Here is a 22294-nt window from a genome sequence, read left to right on the forward strand (position 1 = left end):
TTGCTTTTCTATTCTTTTTTGTTATTTTGGTTGATTAAATTTGGAAGTACGCTAGCTAAAGACTTAAGAACCATGGTAAAAATATTTTTCAAATATATGGTTTATAAAATTGTTTTTACTTTTTTAATTTAGAATAAAATTTGTAAAAGTTTTGAAAATAAAAAAAAATTACTTTTAAAATTTTCTTAAATAGATTTTTTTTTTCTTAATTAATACTTTGGATTTTGATCTCAACTTGAACTTTGGGACCTAGACGAGATGGTAAGTATACTCACGGGTTTGGTTACTCGCCCCTAATGGGCGGGGGCGGGGGTTGACTTTTGGGGCGGGGCAGGTATGAATTTAAATGTTCATACTCGAGTCGAAAACAGGGTGGGAGAGGGGAATAGATATTTGCTCTGAACTCACCTCGATATGATACATGTATATATTTAAGCTTTAACATCATAATTACATATTTTAGTTTTCATGAAAATGCCTGTGGTGATGCATATTAATAATCACACTTAAATGCTTTAAAAAAATGACAACCATTTATTTTCGATTACTAATTTTGTATTTGCTAACTCTATTTACTATACACACTATTCCATTCATGTTTATTGTTTTAATGAATTTTTATGATTGTTTTTTTTTTTTTAAATTCTCTTTGAGACATTATTTTTTTTTTCAAAAATATATATGTGTACCCAATGGAAATCCTTTCCTCACCATAATTTAAATGGATATTGGGACAGGTATGGGGTGAATTTAGGAAGCGAGTATGAGGGTGGGGGAGCAATCCCTGCACTCGTCTCGTCCCGCCCCGTTTACTTTCCTTGGACTCATGACCCTGACCTTAAACTTAAATTTGGATTTGATTTAAATAAAATTAAAAAATAAAAATGAAAGTTATAATATATATTTTTATTTTTTGTTTTTAAAATTAAAAAATACAAGTAATTATAAAACACATTTTTGTTTTTTAAAAAATAAAATTTGTCCAACTTTCCTAATATATTATTAGAATAATTGGACAATAAATGTGTCATTTATAATAAAATCAAATAAAACATATCTATTGAACTTAGTTGAATATTAATAATAATTATAAAATATTTTGTGGTTATAGATATGGCCTAGTAGTTCACTTTTTTTTTTTTACAAAGAAGAGGTCCGAACTTCGAATCCTATTTTCCCAAAAAAAAAAAATATAATTATAAAATATTTTATTCAATTAAATATGTTAAAAATAAAATTAATAATATAGTTAGTCCTCTAATAATAAATTAGTCATTATAATAAAAAAAAAGATTTCTATTTGCACCCTATAAAATAATAAATACACCACATTATTAAAAAAAATATAAACTTAAATAATTTTTAAAAATTACTCTTAATATTTTTTTTAAATTTTTTTCCTCACATTATTTTATGTTAATTTCAATACTTATTTTGATTTCATTTTCAGAATTTTTTCTAAGTCATGTATACATTTTCTTATTGTTTTTTAAGAAAAATTCATATAATTTTTATTTATTTTTTTGGTCATAATATTTAAAATATAATTTATTTTTATTTGATAGGTGTATTTTTTAATAATATAAATTGAAAGAAAATAATTAAAAAAAAATAATAAAATTAAAGATATAAATTTCATATAAAATAAAAAATATTAAAATAGATTGTCTTTAAAAATTTTTGAGGGTGTAGATAAAGTTTTTCTAAAAAAAATAGATCTTTTATTATCGTTTAATTATTTTCTTCTTGATTTTTATTTCACAAATTAATTGACCATTTGTTCCCTTTTAAAAATATAAATAAAATATGTGAAATCGGCACGTGCCTTGCACGTGAAGCATGCTATTAGTAAGATAAAAGTAGAAAAACCCTAATTCAAAACCTATTTCCTTTCATTTAAGCTTTAACGTTGCCGGTCCTCTCAGCCGCCGCCCTTTCTCAAAGCCGAGCTGAAGGTGAGTTCTGTATTTTGATTATCTATATAATCTGTATCTAAATCTATTTTGATGTTTTTGTTATGAATAATAATTCTATTATAATGTTATGATGAAGAATTGATGATTGATACTGACAAAATCAAAATTTGTATATCATTCTTTTCTCTGTAGCTTCATGTTTTTTTCAGTTTGTCTCTTTAGGCTGATAATTTAATTATCTTTCTCTAAGTACATTGATTTCGGTGTTAATCTGTTTCGCTGACGGATAAAGTGAAGGAATATTGTTAGCATGTAGTGATTTTTCAACTCATAGTTGTGAAAAGCTGTATTTTAGTTTGAAATGTGAATCAAAATTATGTTCTTCATGGTGGGTTGTGTGTGTTTGTCGATGGAGATCTTAATTCCTGCTCTGTCTTGGTTTTTTTGCTGATGGAATATAGTTAAGTTAGTAGTGACTAGTTATGTGTATCTCAAAATATGTATATAATATATATATGTGTATATAAAGTTTGAAAAATTGGTTTTACGAATTTATCCCGTTCAACCATATTTCTGCATTTAGGCTATATTTTCCAGCAACCATCTCAGCAGGAGAGGAGAATTGGTAGTTTCACTTGGGGTTCTTTCTTGTTGATCATCTTTCTAAGAACTAAATGATATTTACCCTATCATGTGTCTAACAGTTTTTGTGTGTTTTCATTTACGTTTTTTTAACATTTGATTTTAGTGGCTATATTTTTTGATGGCATCTTAGGAATCTTGTTTGTGTGAATTTTTTTTTTCTTCCATAAATTGAATATTTTCCAAAAGCCCTATAAGTGATAGTGAATCCGTAGACATATCTTGTCTTTTTTCCTCTCTCCCTTATGTATCTATTTCTCATGTTAAGCGTATTGCTAACATGGCTGTCGATGGGTTAGCTAGATATGCTTTAGGGTTGGAAGAAGCTTGCTTTTGGTTGGATAATATTCCACCTCCGATTTACTCTATTATTGTAAACGATTTTTTTTTTTTTGATTTAACATGGTATTTTTTTGATTCCATGACTTATGTAAAGGAGTGTTTTTTTTTTTCTTTCTTTCTTTTTCATGGGAACTGTCTTATTTAGTTTCATGTGCTGATGTCTTATCTTTCTTGGTAACAGTGGATTTAAATTATTTATTGATAGTCTTTTCTGATAATTGGAATCAAATGAAAGGTTCTGTTTTGTAATTCTTGTCTTCCAATTTTCTTTGTAGGAAGATGGATTCTCAGGTGAAGCATGCTGTGGTGGTGAAAATTATGGGCCGAACTGGTTCAAGAGGACAGGTGACTCAAGTGAGAGTCAAGTTTCTCGATGACCAGAACCGGTTCATCATGAGGAACGTCAAGGGACCAGTCAGGGAAGGTGACATTCTCACCTTGCTCGAGTCCGAGAGGGAAGCTAGGAGGTTGCGTTGATGGGAATCTGTCCTCATGTTGCTTTCTTGTTCTTTCCTTTTGCAGTCTTGTTTTGGTTTGATACAAATTTAATTTTGTTTTAGTGAATGGGAGGGGGAGACCATAATCAGTCCATGTGAGTTTAGTTTATGTTTTGGTAATACTGTTATTAGCATCTCAGAGTTTTGATTTATTAAGGTAAAATCGAATTGTGAGTTCTGAAATGTTTTGAATTGTCAAAATGTGGAGAAAACATTTTAGGAATTCTACAATGCACTCTCCTAAAAAAATTGTATCGATACACCCCTATCTAGTTCAACATTTGAAAAAAAAATTATAGTCAATTTTTTATGGTCGGGTGTGTTGTAGTTATTTAGCACATTCGGTCAAATTTTAAAAAGTTAAAATGTTGAAAATAGAATTCAAATAATTTGTTGCACATGTGATTAGGGGTGTGCATAAATCGATCCAATCCAATGAGAACCGACCGATCCAATTACAACCGACCGACAAACATTGGATATCCAATTGTGATCGGATCGGATTGGATGTTATTTTTAAATATCCAATTGGATCGGATCGGATGGTGGATGGGGTGTCTAAAAATCCAATACATCCAACATCCAATCGAACTAATTAGTATTTTCATTTAGTTTGGATGAGTAATTAGATTTTATATTGTTATACGTCAAATTTATATGTATATATGAAAATTAACATTAAAGTTTTACTCTTTTTTTCTTGGATTGGATGGATCCAGTCTGATCCAATACATACTGGATCTAAAATATTGGATGGATCCAATCCGATCCAAAAAATATTAGGTTTAAAATATTGGATAAACCCAAATTAAATAAATAAATATATATGAAATACATCCAATGGATAGAACCGATCCAATCCAACATCCAATGGATGTTGGATCGATTGGATGATGAAATTAATTGGATCGGATCGGATGGTAAAATCTAACATCCAATATATGATTGGATCGGATCTGGATAGGCCTAAAAACATTGGATGTGATCCAATGAACACCCCTACATGTGATTCTTTTATTTTATACGTGTGGAAAATATACGGTTTAATTATTTATATTGTAAATTATTTTAAAATTTTGTAAGATGTATTAAATAATTATAACATATACGACAAAATAAAAACTTAAACTAAACTAAAACTTTCATATGGATGTCAAAATAGATGGAGATATATTTGTTTCATTGTAGAAACACATCTATTTTATAATTTATAGTTCTATTAAATGTGTTTTACTTTTTAGTTGAATTATTAAGTGAGTTAAGTCCTAATTTATAACATCTTAAGATAGTGATTATAGTTGGAGAGTACTTGGAACCATAACAAAATAAATAAATATATATAATAATATAATAACTCAAATATAATATAAAGAAACCGATTATATTTATCAATTAGTTAAAAATTTAAGATAAAAAATTAGTTCCGTAAAGCAACTAAAATAAAAACTCTCACACAAAAACCAGTTAAATAAAATAGTTCAAACAAAAACCTCCATTTAACATGCTCCAACTCACCAAATATTTACACTCATACCATATCTACCTAAAAAATACCCATTGATTATGTTATATATAACAGGTTCTATTTTTATTTATATTTAAGACATCTAATTCTGGTTACTTTTTCAGTGACTTTTTTCGACGACAGTAACTTTTTCAGTGCCGATGACTTTTTTGGTGACTTTTCTAGTGCTGATAACTTTTTTGGCATCAATCTTTTCCGACAAAATTTATTATTGTTTACAAATATGAGATTTTCATCTTTTATTTTACAATAGTATGATATAAAAAGAGCCTATATAAATGTAAAAAAAATAAAGAAACCTATAATCCTTTAACATTATTTATTTATCCCATAAAAAACCCTAGCAGCAGTGGGTCGGGAAAGCGAGCTGAATTGCCATTGCACACCATTCTCGTCGGAGATTGCCAATATCGCCGGAACTCCTCATTAATGTAACAAACTCTCGCGCTTTATTTCTTCATTTTACAAAGAACCGGTTTTCCCTTTCTGTTCTTAGTATTGATAAGGCAAAACACACGCACACACAGAACACTTATACCTGTATTATATGTTGGCATAAGCTGAAGATTTCTTTTTTACCAGAATTTTGTTCGGCTTTGGCTAAATGATTTTGATGACCTTGACCCCTAATTTTTAATTTTGTAGATAGATGCTGTCATATAGGCACGCACATTAAGTGTTTGAGTAATTGTCTGCGACCAAGAGGCTGTTCATTGCCATCTGACATTTTGGAATGATAAAAACTTTGGTTCTCCCCTGCAAGGTGGGTTGGTTGCATTTTCTTTCTTCCCTATATTTGTCCTGTTATTCCTTGTAAACTGCTTTAATTATATCTTAGTAAACTTTGCTGAATAATGGTTCTGGATGCTTGGAGCAAAATCTCAAGTTTAGCTTGGGATATATCTTAGATGCTTTAATGAACTTGACCCTTTTCGAAAAATATTTCATACTAAAGATTAACGAACTGTTATGGTTTCATATGATATTACTTCTTGTTTCACTGGGGGTTTCATCATGCACTAACTGTTCTAACACAGGCCTTTCTGCCTGGAAAGCTTGAAAGATCTAACCAGGTGAAGTGCAAGGGAATAAGGATGGAGCTCACTATAACGCGTCCTGATGATTGGCATCTTCACCTTCGTGATGGAGACCTCCTCAAAGCTGTTATTCCTCACAGGTGACTTGATAAAAAAACTCATGGTTTGGTTGCATCGTTAACCATTTATTTATGCTCTCTATTGGGTTGACTTACAGTGATAAATAGAAAAAGTCTTACGTCAATTATACCCACAGTGCAAACCACTTTGGAAGGGCAATAGTGATGCCAAATGTGAAGCCTCCTGTCACTACAACAGCTGCAGCTGTGGCTTATCGAGAGTCCATCTTAAGTGCACTGCCTGCTGGTAGTGACTTCACTCCTCTCATGACACTTTATTTGACAGATACAACTAGTCCGAATGAGATCAAGCTTGCAAGTAAGTCTAACATATATATAGCAATTCATATACATTTTTCTCAAGATTTACATTTCAAGTAGAGTTAAATTTTGCATTTCAAATTGTTTCCAGCATACTGAATCTTTACCCGCTCTTCTTGTTGAAATTTATATCACATATGACAATGATGATTACACTGGCAGGGAAAAGTGGAGCTGTATTTGGTGTGAAGTTGTACCCTGCAGGGGCAACAACAAATTCTCAAGATGGGGTTACAGATCTTTTTGGGAAATGTCTACCTGTACTTGAGCAAATGGTGGAGCAGAATATGCCTTTGCTGGTAATATTACTGTTTAAGTGAGCGTATAATGGATCATCCTCTGAATCGTGTCATCTGATGTTTTTCGTTTATGTTTTGTTTAAGTTTTCGCTGCATTTGGTACAATTTGTCTTTTCTTCAAACTCACAGTGCATGCTCTATTTCATTTCAGGTTCATGGGGAGGTTACGGATCCTGAAGTTGATGTATTTGATCGTGAAAAGGTTTTCATTAACACTATTTTGCGACCCTTAATCCAGAGGCTTCCACTGCTGAAAGTTGTGATGGAGCATATAACCACTGCAGATGCTGTTAAGTTTGTGGAGTCGTGCAAAGAAGGTTTGTTTAATCACCAAGTAGTACTTCAGGTTTCTAATATTTTGTTTTAAATCTAAACTTTGTTCTAAACTTTGTTTAGTTTTTGTTCGTCAGGATTTGTGGCAGCAACTGTCACACCGCAGCATCTATTGCTCAATAGAAATTCTATATTCCAAGGTGGATTACAGCCTCATAATTATTGTCTTCCAGTCCTCAAAAGAGAAATCCACAGTGAGTTCTATTCAACTTTTCATTCATTGTAGATAGGAATAGACACATTGTCCTTCTTAACTCCTTCGTAGGTAATAAATAATATGCTGTGAAGTATCTAGTTACTCTGGAAGATATTTTATTAATATTTTCTTTTTACTGGGAATAATTCTCAAGTATTTATATTATCTGGTTAAACTCCCAAGTAGTTTTAAGCTATCAAAACAGGATGAATTTGTTTTAAACTTTTGTATTTAGTCTGTTTCTTTCACTTGCTTGATTCATTATTGTTTCTCATTTAGGACAGACAATTGTTTCCGCTGTCACCAGTGGGAGTAAAAGATTTTTCCTAGGTACTGATAGTGCCCCTCATGATAGACGAAACAAAGAATGCGCTTGTGGGTGTGCTGGTATATACAACTCTCCTGTAGCACTATCAGCATATGCCAAAGTCTTCGAAGAGGTAATACTTTCACTTTGTCAACTCGTTAACCTTTTCCATAGGACTTTTTAAGCCAGGGTAGAATTATGATTGCGGGTTCAACTTCCAAATCAGCCTCCTACATAATTCTTAGGCTATAATTTTCCTTGTGGTTGTTGTGATGGATATCCCCAACTTGTTTGTATAATAAAGTCATTCCACTGCAGCAGAATTATCTTTTTGCTACATGATGATCCAGTTTCAAGTATTTAGATTATAGTAAGTTGTTCAAATTACATCTATCTCTGTATTGCTCATCTCAGGCTGGGGCTCTTGACAAGCTAGAGGCATTTACAAGCTTTAATGGGCCAGATTTTTATGGACTCCCTAGAAACACCTCAAAAATAACATTGAGCAAGAGTCCTTGGAAAGTTCCAGATTCATACTCGTTCTCATTTGGGGAAATCGTCCCAATGTTTGCTGGAAAAACACTTGATTGGAAAGCATCCTTAAATTGAATCTGCTGTCATATTAAGAGTTAGAGGCCATGATTTTCCTTTTCATCATCATTTCTTGCAGTGAATTTCAAAGCCTAACAGTTCTAAGACTCCTTTGAATCACTCAGCGTTCATCAATATATGAACAAGGTTAGAGATTGTTCTGAACCATCTTTTGCTTATTTGTGCTTAGAAAATTTTCAATCGAACCACACTATATCTGTAATCTTTAAGATTTGTGGATCGAGTTTATATGTGTATGATTTATAAGTTGTCATCCATAGGCAAGTACCCCACCCCAAGAATGTCAACTTGATATAACTATGCCCTGAAATTCATTGTCCACTAATATTATATATTTCTTGGGAATAAGCATAGAGAACTATAACTAATAAGCAATTACATAGCTGTATACAGATTATGCTATATACTCAGCGTGTGTTAATTGTTATCATTGATAATATTTATATCATTACATTAATAACATGATTATATGGTCAATTACCAAATAATTTTATTTTATTTTTGTATGAAGTAAATAAAGAATAATAAGAGCTCATTATATCGACCCATCTGAATAGTTGATGGATTGCTTAATTTGATTGGTAGCCACACTCCACACTACCTATAATCTTTATGATTTATTTTACATACTCGCCCATGTTAATTGTAATCATTCAATAAATTTATAGCATTACTTTTAATAACATGTTGATATGATCAAAACCACGAGTGTATTTGAAATTTTATCAAAAAAAAAAAAGTATGTCACTACTCTTATCACATTCAACTTTAGAGCTAATGAAGATCAACACATACTGTATAATCACGATTTTCATTGATAAACGATATAAAAAAAAACCTCATAATTCTTTTTAATCAGATACATATATAGCATTCATCAATGTGGTACCACTTTCCACCTTTGCCCATTTCGAAAGGGTACCTAACTGCAAAAACATCAACAGAGATGTCAAAGAAAACCAAGTTATAATTATGTTTTGTGACATTAGGGGTCAAATTTAGACGATTATAATGTATATACCTTTAACATTTTCTTTCAATAGACATTTTAGTTCCTTTATTGTAAATATTGTTTCTTTCTTAATGCTTGATGGAGTCACCGAAACAAGTGGTTGTTTATGTCCATAAAATTTCATGCTTCCATCTGAATTCAATTGTCTACTGCTGAGCGATGACAATACACTCTTCTTATAATCTTTTCTGAAAGCTATATTTTTGTTCCAATGGGACATAAAATTTTCACCCTAATGACCAAAAATTGTAAAGAGTATTACATTGTTTTTCTTGATTCTTTTGGTGTATAAAACTATAATGTTAAGTGAAAAAGTATAGAAGGCATATAGCTTTGCTCAAAAGGAAACGGTTTTGGTAATAGCAACAATTCTGGATTCATAAAAAGTTTGCCACTTTATTAATTAATTGTTACTGACATAAGTGAGACACAAATGCATTTTTAAGTTGTTCCAAAGAAATTTCTTCATATGTAAGTGGACATTATACCTCTTTATTATACTGTTTTCTGAGGTTAAAGATGGTTTGACATGCTTCCTTCTTTCTCTGATTTGTATCTTCCGATTCCTTGTTCAAAGAATCTCTGACTTTTTTCAAAGCATGCCACTTTTTCGCATGTCTGTGAAGTTCAACTGTGACCTCCTCTCTTTTTTTCTCTAATATTTCCAAGTCATAACATATAATCTACAATCAAAGTTATGACAGAGTAGTGCTGATTAAGATTATTTTCATATCATTTCTCTTTGAGGTGAAAAATCAGAAGAAGGCCTACGTTGATCTTATCTTCTATAGCTTGCTTTATTCCCAATGAGCTCCAACTCTTTCCTTTCTGAGCAGCATTGTAAACAAAGTTGTCCACTTTCATTTTGAGTTGCTTAATGCCATGTGGATAATGGTCTCGATCAGAATCAATTATGCCATTATTTCTCGAAGTATCTGAGCTTTCATATAGCCCAAAGATTCTGGCTTAAGATTAAGTTGAAATAAAGGTTAGAGTATAAATATCAAAAGACAAGTACTAAGGATATGTAAGGTATGATATAATCTTACACTCCAATCAACCTCTCCCAAAGATATAGTTCTACACATATGGTCTTTCCCTTTTCTTTGGCTTGCTTTAATTTCTCTCATTTCTCTCTTTTCTTCAGCCAAGCTTTTACAGCCATGAATTATTTGATATTGCAGTTTCTAAAATGGTTTTCAATAGTGACCACCAAACACAAAATTGTAAAGTTAAATAAATAATAAGTAAAGAAATAGATATGAAAATAAGAAAGTTGTAGGGTGTGTGAGAACTTATACATGATGCTTTTCTGAGTCTATAGTTCTTGTTTGATATGACTTATTTCCAAAGCAAAGCCTGTGCAGGACTTCTTGTAGACGTTTTAATTCATTTCTTCTGAAACTTAGTATCATCATGACTTGAATTATATGATAATGATATTCTGTCCTCAAACTTCAGATGGAAATTAGCAAGAGTAAGTTCCCTTCGTTGATTTGACTGTACATTAAAGAAAATGAAAAAGAAGTGAGAGTGATTGTACTAGCTATATGGGAAATTTGCCAAACTTATGAAAATGTTAAATTAGCAACATAATCACATTGCATTTACATTCATAATGTTTGGTTTGCTTGTGCGACCAAACATGGTTATTATTACTGGTGATTTGAAGTACTTATTTGTATCTCTAGTGTTTTTGTAAGCTGGAGTTCAAGATGATTAAGTTTTCGGATTAGTTTTTCGGCCTTTTCAATTTCCAATTTTGATTCAGGAATTTGATGAGGCCAAACTTTGACAAAGTAGAACTGATGGAATTTGATGGGAGCATGAATTGCTTCAGTAAGAGCCCTATTAGTAATCTTGTTTGGCTCATAATTATCAATTTGTTCTTCTGACCCCACATTTAATTTTTCATGCTCGTTATTCTCACTAAAATGAATGTTGTCTTCTTCACTTACAGAGGTTTCTCACAATTTAATTCCCATTTTGTCCAACAAGCTCTTGCTTTTTATGTCCTGAGGTTGATGCATTACAAAATATTGTGAACCAAACTAAAAAGATAAAGAAGCAAGGAAATAAAACCAGATGGTAAAGTATAATTGTAGGTTAAAGAATGATATAAATATATATATATATATATATATATAAATATTTATATATATGTCTGTTAGAATCAAGGAGATCAAACCATAACAAGAAAAAACTCTACCTGAGATAGAAAGTGATTCTGGACTGGGCTGAGCTGAGCAGCTTGAGAATCACCAATTTATAGATATTAATCAAATGATTCTATGCATTTTAAGCGATCTATCATTTGATACTTATGTAGCCAACTTGTGTATTATGTGTAGTTGCACTTGCACTTGCTCCCCACGCAAAAAAGTCTAAATTTTTTTAAATGTAAAAGGCCAACTTAATATAAATGAATAACCCTTATCTTATTATACTAATAGTCCAAGATTCCTTTATTAATATAAATTAAAATCAGTATTAATATTTTTCTTTTGAAAGAAAGATTAAACTTAATTAAAAAAAAGTAATCTTTAGCCAACAAAGGCAACACAACAGATGAAATATTGTCCGCTCTAATAACACAACCAGGAATAGAACACGATACTACTGCAAACCAATAAGTAATAGTGTTAGTAAACCGTTTAACAAAACAAATGGAAGAATATAACAATCCTCTAGTGCATTGATCTCTGCGTGATCCTTTAGCCAACTTAGTGCTCCCAAAGCCTCAACCATTTCAGAACGAACATGACCTATATTACTGTTAACTCGAGCCTCTGCCAACGAACCTGCAGAATCTCTGACCACCAAAGAAAACACAAACTTTCCTTAACTGTTAAATATAGTAGCATCTACAGTAATCTTATAAGAAATTGACATTGGTTTGAACCAGTGCTCCACATTGGCTACATCACCATTCAGTCTATGAGTAGACAAAAAAATTCATAGTGAGCACTATTTAATTGATCTAAGAAAATAACAGTAGATGCAACAATATTTTTAGCAATAGGAGAGTGATTTTCCATACCAATTCATTTCTTGCCTTCCAGAGACTCTAACAGAGAACACCAATTACATTGAAAGAAACACAAAGGGTCTACCCCCATTTTCTTAGTTAACATTACATTTGTTGGTAAACAAGACACCGAAGCACACCATAGAGGGAATTTTTAAATTCCAAAGCTTCCTCCAAAAGTGAGAGTTCGAATCAATTTGTCCCAAACTAGACAAATCCATCTATAATTTATAAGTAGATTTTACCGAATACCTCCCTGATATCTCATGAAAACAACTCCATCTATTAGCAACATCTCTCACACTCAAATGGATACTCAAAATCCTTAATTATATTTTTATCCCAAACTCGTTCTTCCATAAGCATCAACTGATTCACATAAACATCAATTAAATCACGGTGTTGAGAGATCACAAATGGGCTTGTAGGATCAGGAAGCCAAGGTTAATTCAAAACATTAATAAAAGTACCTGAACCAACACATAACATTGAGCTTTCACTAGAGATTGGGCTTCTAAAATACTTCTCTAAACAAAGCTTGGGTAATGCCTTAGGAACAATTAATATTCACCAACCCTTCTTGCCTAACTTAGCAAGATTATATTCCGTCAAATGCCTAAACCCCATTAAACCTGCTACCTTATTCTTTGACATACAATCCCACGACATCTAAGATATGTGATATGTCTTACACTTACAAAACTAAGAACCCCACCAAAATCTACTCATCATTCTTTTCACATCCTTACAAAGGTTTAAAGGCAGTAAAAACACTCATTGCATATGTAGAAAGTGATTGCACAACAATCTTAATGAGAATTTCTTTACCCGCTCTAGACAATAATTGACCATCCCAATTTTGAATCCCTTTACGAATCCTTTGTTTGAGAAAACTAAGCATGGATGTCTTATTGCATCCCATAGTGTTAGGCTGCCCTAAATAATGAAAATTTCCACTAGCTTCTTCAATTCCCATATGATCACAAATATCACGCTGAGAAGCACTGCTAGTATTAGCATAGAAAAAAAATTGAGGATTTGTCAAAATTCACTTGTTGGCCAGAAGCATCTTCAAAAATACCAAGCAAATTAATCACATTACTAGTTGTTCTATCACTAGCTTTACAATAATTGTCATCCGCAAAGAGCATATAAGAGATTGATGGCGCACCCGTAGCCACTTTATATTAAAGACTGTTAAGGTGTTGTGTATGTTAGTTAGAGTTAGTTAGTGAGCTGTCAAATTTTGTTAGAAGTTAGTTTGTAACAACCTTCTCTGCTCTAGTTGTTTCCTTTGGTTTTCTCGTGTATATAAGCACTGTAATGCTCGTCAATGGAGTTAATGAGAATTCATTCATTTTCCAGGTATAATGTTCCATTTCTATTATGGTATCAGAGCCACACGAATCGTGAGCTCTTTGTTCTTGTTCTTTCGCTTCTTCTTCTTCTTCTCGATTATTTCTTCTCTCTACTCTGTTCTCAGCTGATCTCCCATGGCAAGGGAGAGGGGGGGGGGGAAGTACTCAAACTCGAAGCACAGCTCGAGGAACTACAGATCCTAAAGGGATTGGCATGTGTTGTTCTCTCCTCTGTTTTGTCTCGTTCCTTAGAGCCTACATTCACCCGTGAAGCAGCCTCTTCGCCGCCTGGGTTCTGAGGATCCTGGGGGGACAAGGTTGGCGTGTGTTGTTTCGAGTTTCCACCATTGTTGTTCTGATTCTTTGACTGTTGTCTTCTCAACAACGCTTCCGACAGCTCTCAATGAAAGTACCAAAATGTTGACCGAATTTTTCGGCAACTAATTAAATGAGATAATGATGAGAGCTTTGGAATAATTAATGCAGGTAGTTTTTACGTGGTTCAGGCATTAATGAGCCGTAATCCACGAGTCTTTTGTATTAATGAGAGTTCTTATACAAAGAATGTTCTTGGTGAGTTCTCTCTTGCTTGTTTTTTCGATCGCTCCCCCTTCTCATTTTGTTCAGGGGTATTTATAGAGTTTGGTAAGGATAGCTAAAAAGGGATTACTTGTCTTTGAGTGTCAGCCATGTATGTGCACCAGCTCCCAAGAGATATAAAATAGGACATACATGACCTATACCGTAGGTATCATAGGGATAGGTGAGAGTAATCTTTATCCTTCCTTGATTGATGTGATTCTTCATAATGGAGCCGTCACTAGCCCTTTTGATTATCGTTTAATCGCCGTAAACGAGGCTTACATTGTCTGACATGTCCTCTTATGGGTGTTCCAAGACGTTTTCTCCATGTTGCATTAAATGCGAGGTGACTGTTCGAACATGTTCTCCTTCTCCCGAAGATGCTTTGTATTTTTAGCTTCCGGAGAGGAAGGACATGCTTTATGTGCCTCTTCGGGGGCTCACTCCCTGAAGTACACTTGCCAGTCTATATATGACTCAGCTAATTATTTGGTGAGGTGTTCTTTTGATCCACGTGTCATACGTAGGTGCTGTCACGTATTTTGGGAAAAATTCGAGACAATAAGTCACAGGTAACATTTTTGTTGTGACTAAAAGTGACATTTAATCATAAAAAAATTATGTTGTAATTAAAAAGTTGTCACTAAAAGTAGTAGTTTTTTTGTAGTGCGTGCCTACTCCGTCTATCCTTAAAACCGACCCTGATTTTATGGGACCATTCTTTGGTTATGGTTGAAGAGGTTTTTAGGAATATTATGAATTGTGTTCGTAATAGATTGGACCATATGCATATAAAGAATATTAGTTCAAAGGATAAAGATTGGTTGGAAGCTTTATATAAAGCTTTGTAAGTAAACTATTTGTATACACTTGTTTTAGTTTGTGATCAATATACAAATTCATTTTATAAAAAAACAATATATTTTTATATATTTATATAAAAATATAGTTCTAACTAATGATTGATTACTTTAACACACTTATTTATTAATATTTTTTTTTTAACAATTTAACACACTTATTAAAACTCCAACAATTCAGGATGGATTTCAAAGTCATCCCACCAGTACTGATGATCTGGCTGTGATTCTACATCACTACAACATCCACTCACAAATCTCTTCACTCTCTCACTTATCTTCGTACCTCCAAAAGTAAATATCGACTCCGCCATCTGCAATAACACACAAAATTAACAATTAATAATCATAATTTTCTCGAGAAACAAACAGAGAAATGTTAATATATTAATATATATATATATATATATAGAATAAAGCAAACATAAATTATATATATACTACCTCTGCATGTACTAGGTGGAAAATTGAGTCTCCAAAGACTGAATATTTGGCATTTATAACATCAGCTCTTTCTTCATGAAGTATTCGAATGATCTCGTAGAAAATGAACTGATTATCTTGACCTGTTATGAGAACTATCTCAATGATGGAACCCATCTCATGGATTTCTAACTTTGGTGATGATCTTATGCTCCCCAATCCCATCACCTTATTATTCTCTTTTTCAAAACTCGAACTATATGATCTTTTTTTACTCATTAACTCCTTCTTCTCCTTACTTTTCTTCACCTTTGCCTCTAAGCTTTTTATGTACTTTATGGCTTCGTCTACTTGATCAGGCAATGTTAGTGCCTCCTGAAATTACACACATCCCAATATTTATTAGTACATTTTTATTAGCTAAAGCATAATTTGCACATTTTTTTAATAGTTAGGCAATTGTTAATTTATACTTTTTTTCCCAAGTAAATTAGTAATTTTGCAAAGCTTATATCATCAATATATACTCTCAATAATATTTCTATAATAGTAAAGTGCATACACACATACATATTTTACATAAATATAAAGTGAGAGAGAGAGAGAGAATGTGTACCCTGGAATTTTGGGGTGGGAGGAGAGAGTTGAGCTTGGAAAAGAGGACTTTCATGTGATTTCTTCTGTTTTTCTCAACAATTTTCCTTTCAATTTTGGTCACAGAAGAAGATTGACTATGATGACGATTACAATCACGATGATCCTCCATGAGTACTGGTTCTTTCTTTGCTGCCAAGTCCTCCACCACAAAAATGCCCATGCGATTATTCAAACCCTATCAAAATTTTGTGGAGCTAGACCTAGAATTAGATGATGAGGTTGCTGGTTTTTAAATGTGGAGATATTAATGTATTTATATTTATAGCTACCAAAAAAAAAAAAAATAAAGCAAAAAACAAAAGCTTAGAAGATAATAAAGTAAAAGGCCAAAGCAACATTGATTGTATTGTAGAGAGTAATGTCATCTCAAATACGTCAGCAGCACCGAGTCACTACTAGAATTACAACGAGTCGTCCAGTTGGAAAATTTAAATGGAAGATTTAAGTCACGTGGTTTTTTTTTTTTCTTTTGATTCGAATCTTCGTGGTAGAGACTAGAGAGGTCTTCATTTTTTGTCCTTTTCCTGTTTTGGAAGTTTTCTCCGGAACCAGGTCAAACGCCACTCCCCACCAAGGCATCGCCAACAATATTATAGCATTCACATTATGATTAATTAACACCAGTTTTTTTTAGTCTCATTTTATTAACTTTAAAGGTCTTGAGTTTCAAGACCTTTTCCTTCAAGCTTTTTCATAGAGCAAAGTAATATTTTTCTATTAATAACAAAAATCTTTTGCCATATTATATTATGGTTAATTAGGATTTTTGCACTCTAAATTTTGACATGTATTAAATATTATCTCTTGAACTTTTAAGGTCGTTAAAAATACTTCCTGAATTGCATTACATCGGTCTCCTTCTCAATCCTCATTAATGGGTCCATCAAAGGAAAATTCTTTCCCGAAAGAGGCTTACGCCAAGGTGACCCTCTATCCCCTTTCCTTTTCCTTTTATGTTCTGAAGGTCTCTCTTGTTTAATTTTTGAAGCAGAATGGGCTGGTAAAATTCATGGATTAAGATTCGGGGATATGGACCAAAAATTATCTCATCTCTTATTCGCCGATGATAGTCTTATTTTCCTTGATGCAAATATAAATGAAGGCTCTACTCTAAAATCTATTCTTGAGACTTATTCAATCTTATCGGGTCAATGCATCAATATGGAGAAAACAGAGATGTGTGTGGGTAGTAAGATTGGAGAATCTTTGGCTAATAGCTTAGCCACAAGTATGGGGGTTTCCTTGGTTACAAACCATACAAAGTATCTTGGCATGCCCACGTTTATAGGAAAGAATAAGAAGCAGATTTTTGGAAAAGTTAGAGAGAAAGTTGAAGCCAAACTTCAAGGTTGGAAAAGGGGTCTCTTCTCTCAAGCTGGAAAAGAAATTCTCATCAAAGCGGTCATCCAAGCTCTCCCTTGCTATGTCATGAGTTGTTTCCGAATTACAAAAGGAATCCTCCATGATATAGAAAGCTTGATTGCTCGTTTTTGGTGGGGATCAACATCTAATAATCACAAGATTCATTGGGGAAAATGGTCGAAACTTTGCAAGCTAAAAGAGAATGGTGGAATGGGGTTCCGTGATTTAGAAGACTTTAACCAAGCCCTCTTAGCCAAACAAGGATGGAAGATCCTTCAACAACCGGATTGTCTTCCAGCCCGAGTACTTAAAGCTCTCTACTTTCCAAACGAAAATTTTTTCGAAGCCAAATTGGGTCATTTTGGATCCTCGGTTTGGCGTGGTATTCTATGGGGTAGAGATCTCATTGTGAAAGGTTATAGATGGTGTGTGGGGGATGGTCGGACTATACGCATCAATGAAGATCCTTGGCTTCCAAGAAATATTCCTTTTCACCTCCGCACGAAGATTCAAATTCCCGAAGAAGTCAAAATAAGCTCTCTGTTGACAGCAAAGGGAGAGTAGAAAACTAATGAAATAAGTAGTTGGTTTCACAAGGATGACATCCCTTGGGTTCTTGGTATTATTCCCTCAGTTCATAAGTCGGATTGGATCACTTGGAGCTTAACAAACAATGGCCAATACTCGGTCGCTAGTGGTTACAAATTAAGATTTCAAGATCCGGAGTTAGCAGCCTGTTCAAACAATGACACTACAAAAGCTTGGTGGAAATTTGTGTGGGGCTCTAAACTCACTCCTAAAATGAAAAACTTCATTTGGAAAGTTTTCAACAATTGGATTCCTGCAAAAACAGTGTTGAAAAAAAGAGGAATTGAGTTAAATACCATTTGTGATTGGTGTAAAAGTCAACATGAAGATATCTATCATGCTCTATGGGGGTGTCCTAGTGTTCAAGGCCTTTGGGAACAACTAGGATTTTCTCAACTTATGCCTACAACGGTGTTAGCTGCTGATGACTTTCTCTGGTGGCTGTGGAAGCATATGGAAAAGGAAGAGCTTCTTCGGTTTATTGGTTTCTCTTGGTTGATTTGGCAGCGACGCAACAACTTTGTTTTTCAACAAAAACACCCCGCGGACCATCTGTGGCTATCATGGGCTGTGGATTTTATTGCTTATCAGCTTGGACAACAGCAGCAACTCCCTCTTCTTGTTCACAATAAGTCGACTGTTTCATGGCAGCCCCCCCCTTCTGATTTTCATCTAATTAATACTGATGCTTCTCTTAAATTGGGTCATTTGGGGTGCGGGCTAAGTGCAATTATTAGAAACTCAGCTGGTGATTTGGTGGTGGCTGAAGTTAAGTACATCCACGGCTGTATGACTGTTCCTATGGCTGAAGCTGCTGCAATTCATTTGGGAGTTCAGCTTGCTGTTCGTTGGTCTATCAACAAAGCTTGGGTTGGTTCTGATTGCATCACTCTTATTCTAGCTGCTGCCAATAATTCATTTCCTCCTACTGATTGGGGGCAGCTTATGAAGGATACCATCAATGGGAAGAACCATTTCAAGGAGCTGAATTTTATTTTTTATCCTAGAGTTTGTAATAAAGTTGCTAATAGTTTAGCTAGGTGGAGTCTAATGACTCAAAAGTCGATTACAATGACTAAGATGTTACCTTCTTGTGCTGCTGCTTTATTAATAGCAGATGTGCCTAGTGTTGCTTAGTAATAAAAGTATTCTTTCAAAAAAAAAAAAAATATTTCCTGAACTATTGAGATTGTTGGATTTAATGATTTTTTTCTAATTTTATTCAATTTTACTATTTCAGTGATGGTTTATGTACCGAAACCATGCTCCTTAGATTTTAATATCTACCAAATCATACCCCTCAAACTTTGACATGTACTAAATTATGCCTCTTGAATTTTTATCCATGTTAGATGTAACGTCCTAACATTTAGGCACGCTACCCAAGATGATTAGGAAATCCTAATCCCCTAAACGGGATTACTAGTAAAATAAGCGTAGAAATTAAACTTTAAACGAAAACAGAATGAAAATAAACTTGTAATAATTTTAACCTTACAAACAAAAGTTACATGTTTCGGGATCCCAAAAATTTTTTTACAAAATATTACAAGTCTTTTCTCTTAGCCGACCTAAGCGGCAAAACAGAGTTACAAAAGTTTCAACACTGGTAGACCCCAACCCACTTGGTCTAGTGTAGCCTGAACATGTACATTCATCGTCTAGTTCCTACACTCATGGCTGATTAGAAACCGATTTACCCTTTCCTGCACAGTAGAGCACCCGTGAGCCAAGCCCAGCAAGACGGTATAATTATCAATAATCATAATTAACACATCACATAGATATTAATGCCATTTCATATTTGTCTGTATGACACAGACCCGCGTGTTACACTCACACGCCTATTTATGTCTATATAGCATAGATCTACATGTTACGCTCACACGTCTATTTACAATAAGGCCTCAGAACGGTTCATCTCGGTTCTAGTTATTGCGTCCAACCCGATTATGCCTTAAACACATAACCCTTTACTTCAATATACATCTATATACATCATGGCATAGCAATTACATATTAACAATTCACTTGGGTAATAACCCTAAGCCAATAAACCGCTCACTTTAGAGTAATAAATCTAATCCCGGCTTCTAGTTTCTCATATAAATCACATTCCATATAAGCGCCATTGCGCATATCTCTACGTGCTAACAACTGTCTTACATGATGTCCCGCAAATATAGAGATTCCAAATCCCTCGGTGCTCCTGACCAAGTGCCGGTAATCCTAGTCACAAACCCAGAATACAAAAGTATAGGGTTAACCCCTAAATTCATTTCCACGAATTATAAATTGGCATTTTAGAGATAATATTTGGGTTTTAAAAAAAGTAAAAGAAAAATGTGTGAGTTATTATATTTGGAAAGAATATAGCTAATAAAAAAAAGGAGAAAAATCGTTTGGTTTCAAAAAGAAAGTAATTTTAGAGATCTTTTTTAAATTATATGATATTTAGATTTTTTTTTTTTTAAAAAAAAAACTTAAAAAAATGTTGTACTACACATATAACTAATAAATTGAAAAAAAAAATGAAAATTAGATTTGGAGTTATAATTTTTTTAAAAATAATAAAATAAAAAATTGAAAAAAATAAGGAAAAAATAAATAAAAGTATATATTTTATATAATTAATATTTATGAAACTAATTAAAAACTAAAGAAAAATAAGAAAATTAAGGAAAGCACAATTAATACTAATTAATAGATTTTAAAGTGCCATGTCACCGAAAAAATAAATAAAAATATATATTTTATGTAATTAATATTTACAAAGCTAATACAAAAATTAAAAAAATATAATTTTTTATTGATATGTATTTTTTTAAATGAAAAAATTAGAATAATAATTTTTTTTGAATTGTATATAAATATTTAAAAATTTATTAAAAACATGAGAAAATTAAAGATAAAATCAATAATTGTATTTTAAATGATTTTACCCTAATAAAAAAATTTAAAAGTGAAATAATTAAGGAGAGAATAATTAGAAGTGTTTGGAGTGATTTATATCTCTCTCATATATATATATATATATAGATATTTGTGAAAGCGATCATCTTATTTTATATATATATATATATTTTTGTTATTAATAAGCATATTTTTAAATAAATAATATTTCTTTTTTTAATCTAATTTTGCATTTAATAATAATTATTTATAAAACCAGATCTATATACTAATAATAATAATAAAGATAATTATGTGTATATATAAGTAAAATGAGACAACACATATATCTTGTATAATTAATGTATATTCCCTTTTAATATTAAAAATAATATTAAATTTAAAAAAATATTATTATTATGTCATTAATTGAAAAGTAACACTAAAAATAATATTTTAATATCAATAACTAATAATTATTCTTTTAAAAAGTAATATTATTTCTCTAATCTTTTAAGAAAAAATAAAAAGTTATTTTGTACATGATGCATCAAGATTGAGAAAAGAAAAAATCGTACAACATGATCTACATGCTTGAGGCGCCGTCTTCATGACATGAATCATTCAAAATTGAGGAAGTTCCTCATGCGGAAAAGCCAGACCTTGATCCCTAAGTCCTCGATTACGCGAACACATCACAAGCTGTTGAGGAAACAATTGAGGTACATATCAATTATTTCAAAAGTTGTAAAAGTTGGTTCTAAACTAAACTGCAGAGGCGAGAAAGGCTGGTTACCTTTCTCAAACAGAACTTAGATGTTTTCGCATGGAAACATTTAGACATGGTTGGAATATCACCCAAGCTCATTTGTCATTGGCTGAACATCAACCCTGATGTGTAAGGAGTACGATAAAAGCGCCGCAAAATGGCCCCACGAGGTACTAAGTGCTAAAAGAGAAAGCTGACCGCCTACTCACGTGTAGTTTTATCAAGGAATCGTTTTACCCGAACTAGTTAGCAAATCCCGTCCTAGTCCCAAAACCTAATGGCTCATGGCGCACTTGCGTCGATTTTACAAACTTAAATAAAGCTTATCCAAAAGACAACTTTCCATTACCAAGCATTGACCAACTTGTCGATGCGACCGTAGGTCATGAGGTGCTCATCATCATAGACACATACTCGGGGTACAATCAAATCCTAATGTACGAGCTCCACTAGGAGCACACCTCCTTCATTACAGACTAAGATTTGTACTGTTATAAAGTAATGTCTTTTGGTCTAATAAATACAAGTGCAACATATCATCGACTACTTAACATGATATTCCCAGATTTGTTAGGGAAGACTATGGAAGTATACGTCAACGATATACTTTTCAAGTC

The 22294-nt window shown here is 32.7% G+C and overlaps 4 protein-coding genes across 5 annotated transcripts; 3 read left to right on the forward strand and 1 right to left on the reverse strand.

Moving 5' to 3' along the window:
• Positions 1-1800: 1800 nt before the first annotated feature.
• On the forward strand, positions 1801-4032 carry LOC115700573 (small ribosomal subunit protein eS28). The gene is made up of 2 exons (XM_030628154.2): positions 1801-1955; positions 3176-4032. The coding sequence occupies exon 2, from the start codon at positions 3180-3182 to the stop codon at positions 3375-3377; it is 198 nt and encodes a 65-aa protein (XP_030484014.1). The 5' UTR covers positions 1801-1955; positions 3176-3179; the 3' UTR covers positions 3378-4032.
• Positions 4033-5205: 1173 nt separating this feature from the next.
• Positions 5206-8642, forward strand: LOC115700570 (dihydroorotase, mitochondrial). Of its 2 annotated transcripts, XM_030628149.2 has the most exons (9): positions 5206-5353; positions 5568-5685; positions 5960-6099; positions 6216-6397; positions 6562-6698; positions 6850-7015; positions 7109-7225; positions 7507-7667; positions 7949-8642. In XM_030628149.2, exons 2-9 carry the CDS (start codon positions 5656-5658, stop codon positions 8141-8143), a joined length of 1128 nt encoding a protein of 375 aa, XP_030484009.1. In that variant the 5' UTR covers positions 5206-5353; positions 5568-5655; the 3' UTR covers positions 8144-8642. The 2 variants fall into 2 exon arrangements, with proteins under 2 accessions (XP_030484009.1, XP_030484010.1); XM_030628150.2 differs by lacking the exons at positions 5206-5353; positions 5568-5685 and having other exon boundaries at positions 5959-6099; positions 6177-6397.
• Positions 8643-15092: 6450 nt separating this feature from the next.
• LOC115698778 (transcription factor bHLH162) lies at positions 15093-16381 on the reverse strand. Its single transcript, XM_030625951.2, has 3 exons — positions 16026-16381; positions 15431-15784; positions 15093-15300 (listed from the first exon to the last, which is right to left on the reverse strand). The coding sequence occupies exons 1-3, from the start codon at positions 16224-16226 to the stop codon at positions 15148-15150; spliced, it is 708 nt and encodes a 235-aa protein (XP_030481811.2). The 5' UTR covers positions 16227-16381; the 3' UTR covers positions 15093-15147.
• A 1848-nt stretch (positions 16382-18229) lies between these two features.
• Positions 18230-19153, forward strand: LOC115700232 (uncharacterized). Its single transcript, XM_030627799.2, has one exon. The coding sequence runs from the start codon at positions 18230-18232 to the stop codon at positions 19151-19153; it is 924 nt and encodes a 307-aa protein (XP_030483659.2).
• Positions 19154-22294: the final 3141 nt, after the last annotated feature.

Source organism: Cannabis sativa, chromosome 8, assembly GCF_029168945.1.
Source record: "Cannabis sativa cultivar Pink pepper isolate KNU-18-1 chromosome 8, ASM2916894v1, whole genome shotgun sequence".
NCBI lineage: Eukaryota > Viridiplantae > Streptophyta > Magnoliopsida > Rosales > Cannabaceae > Cannabis > Cannabis sativa.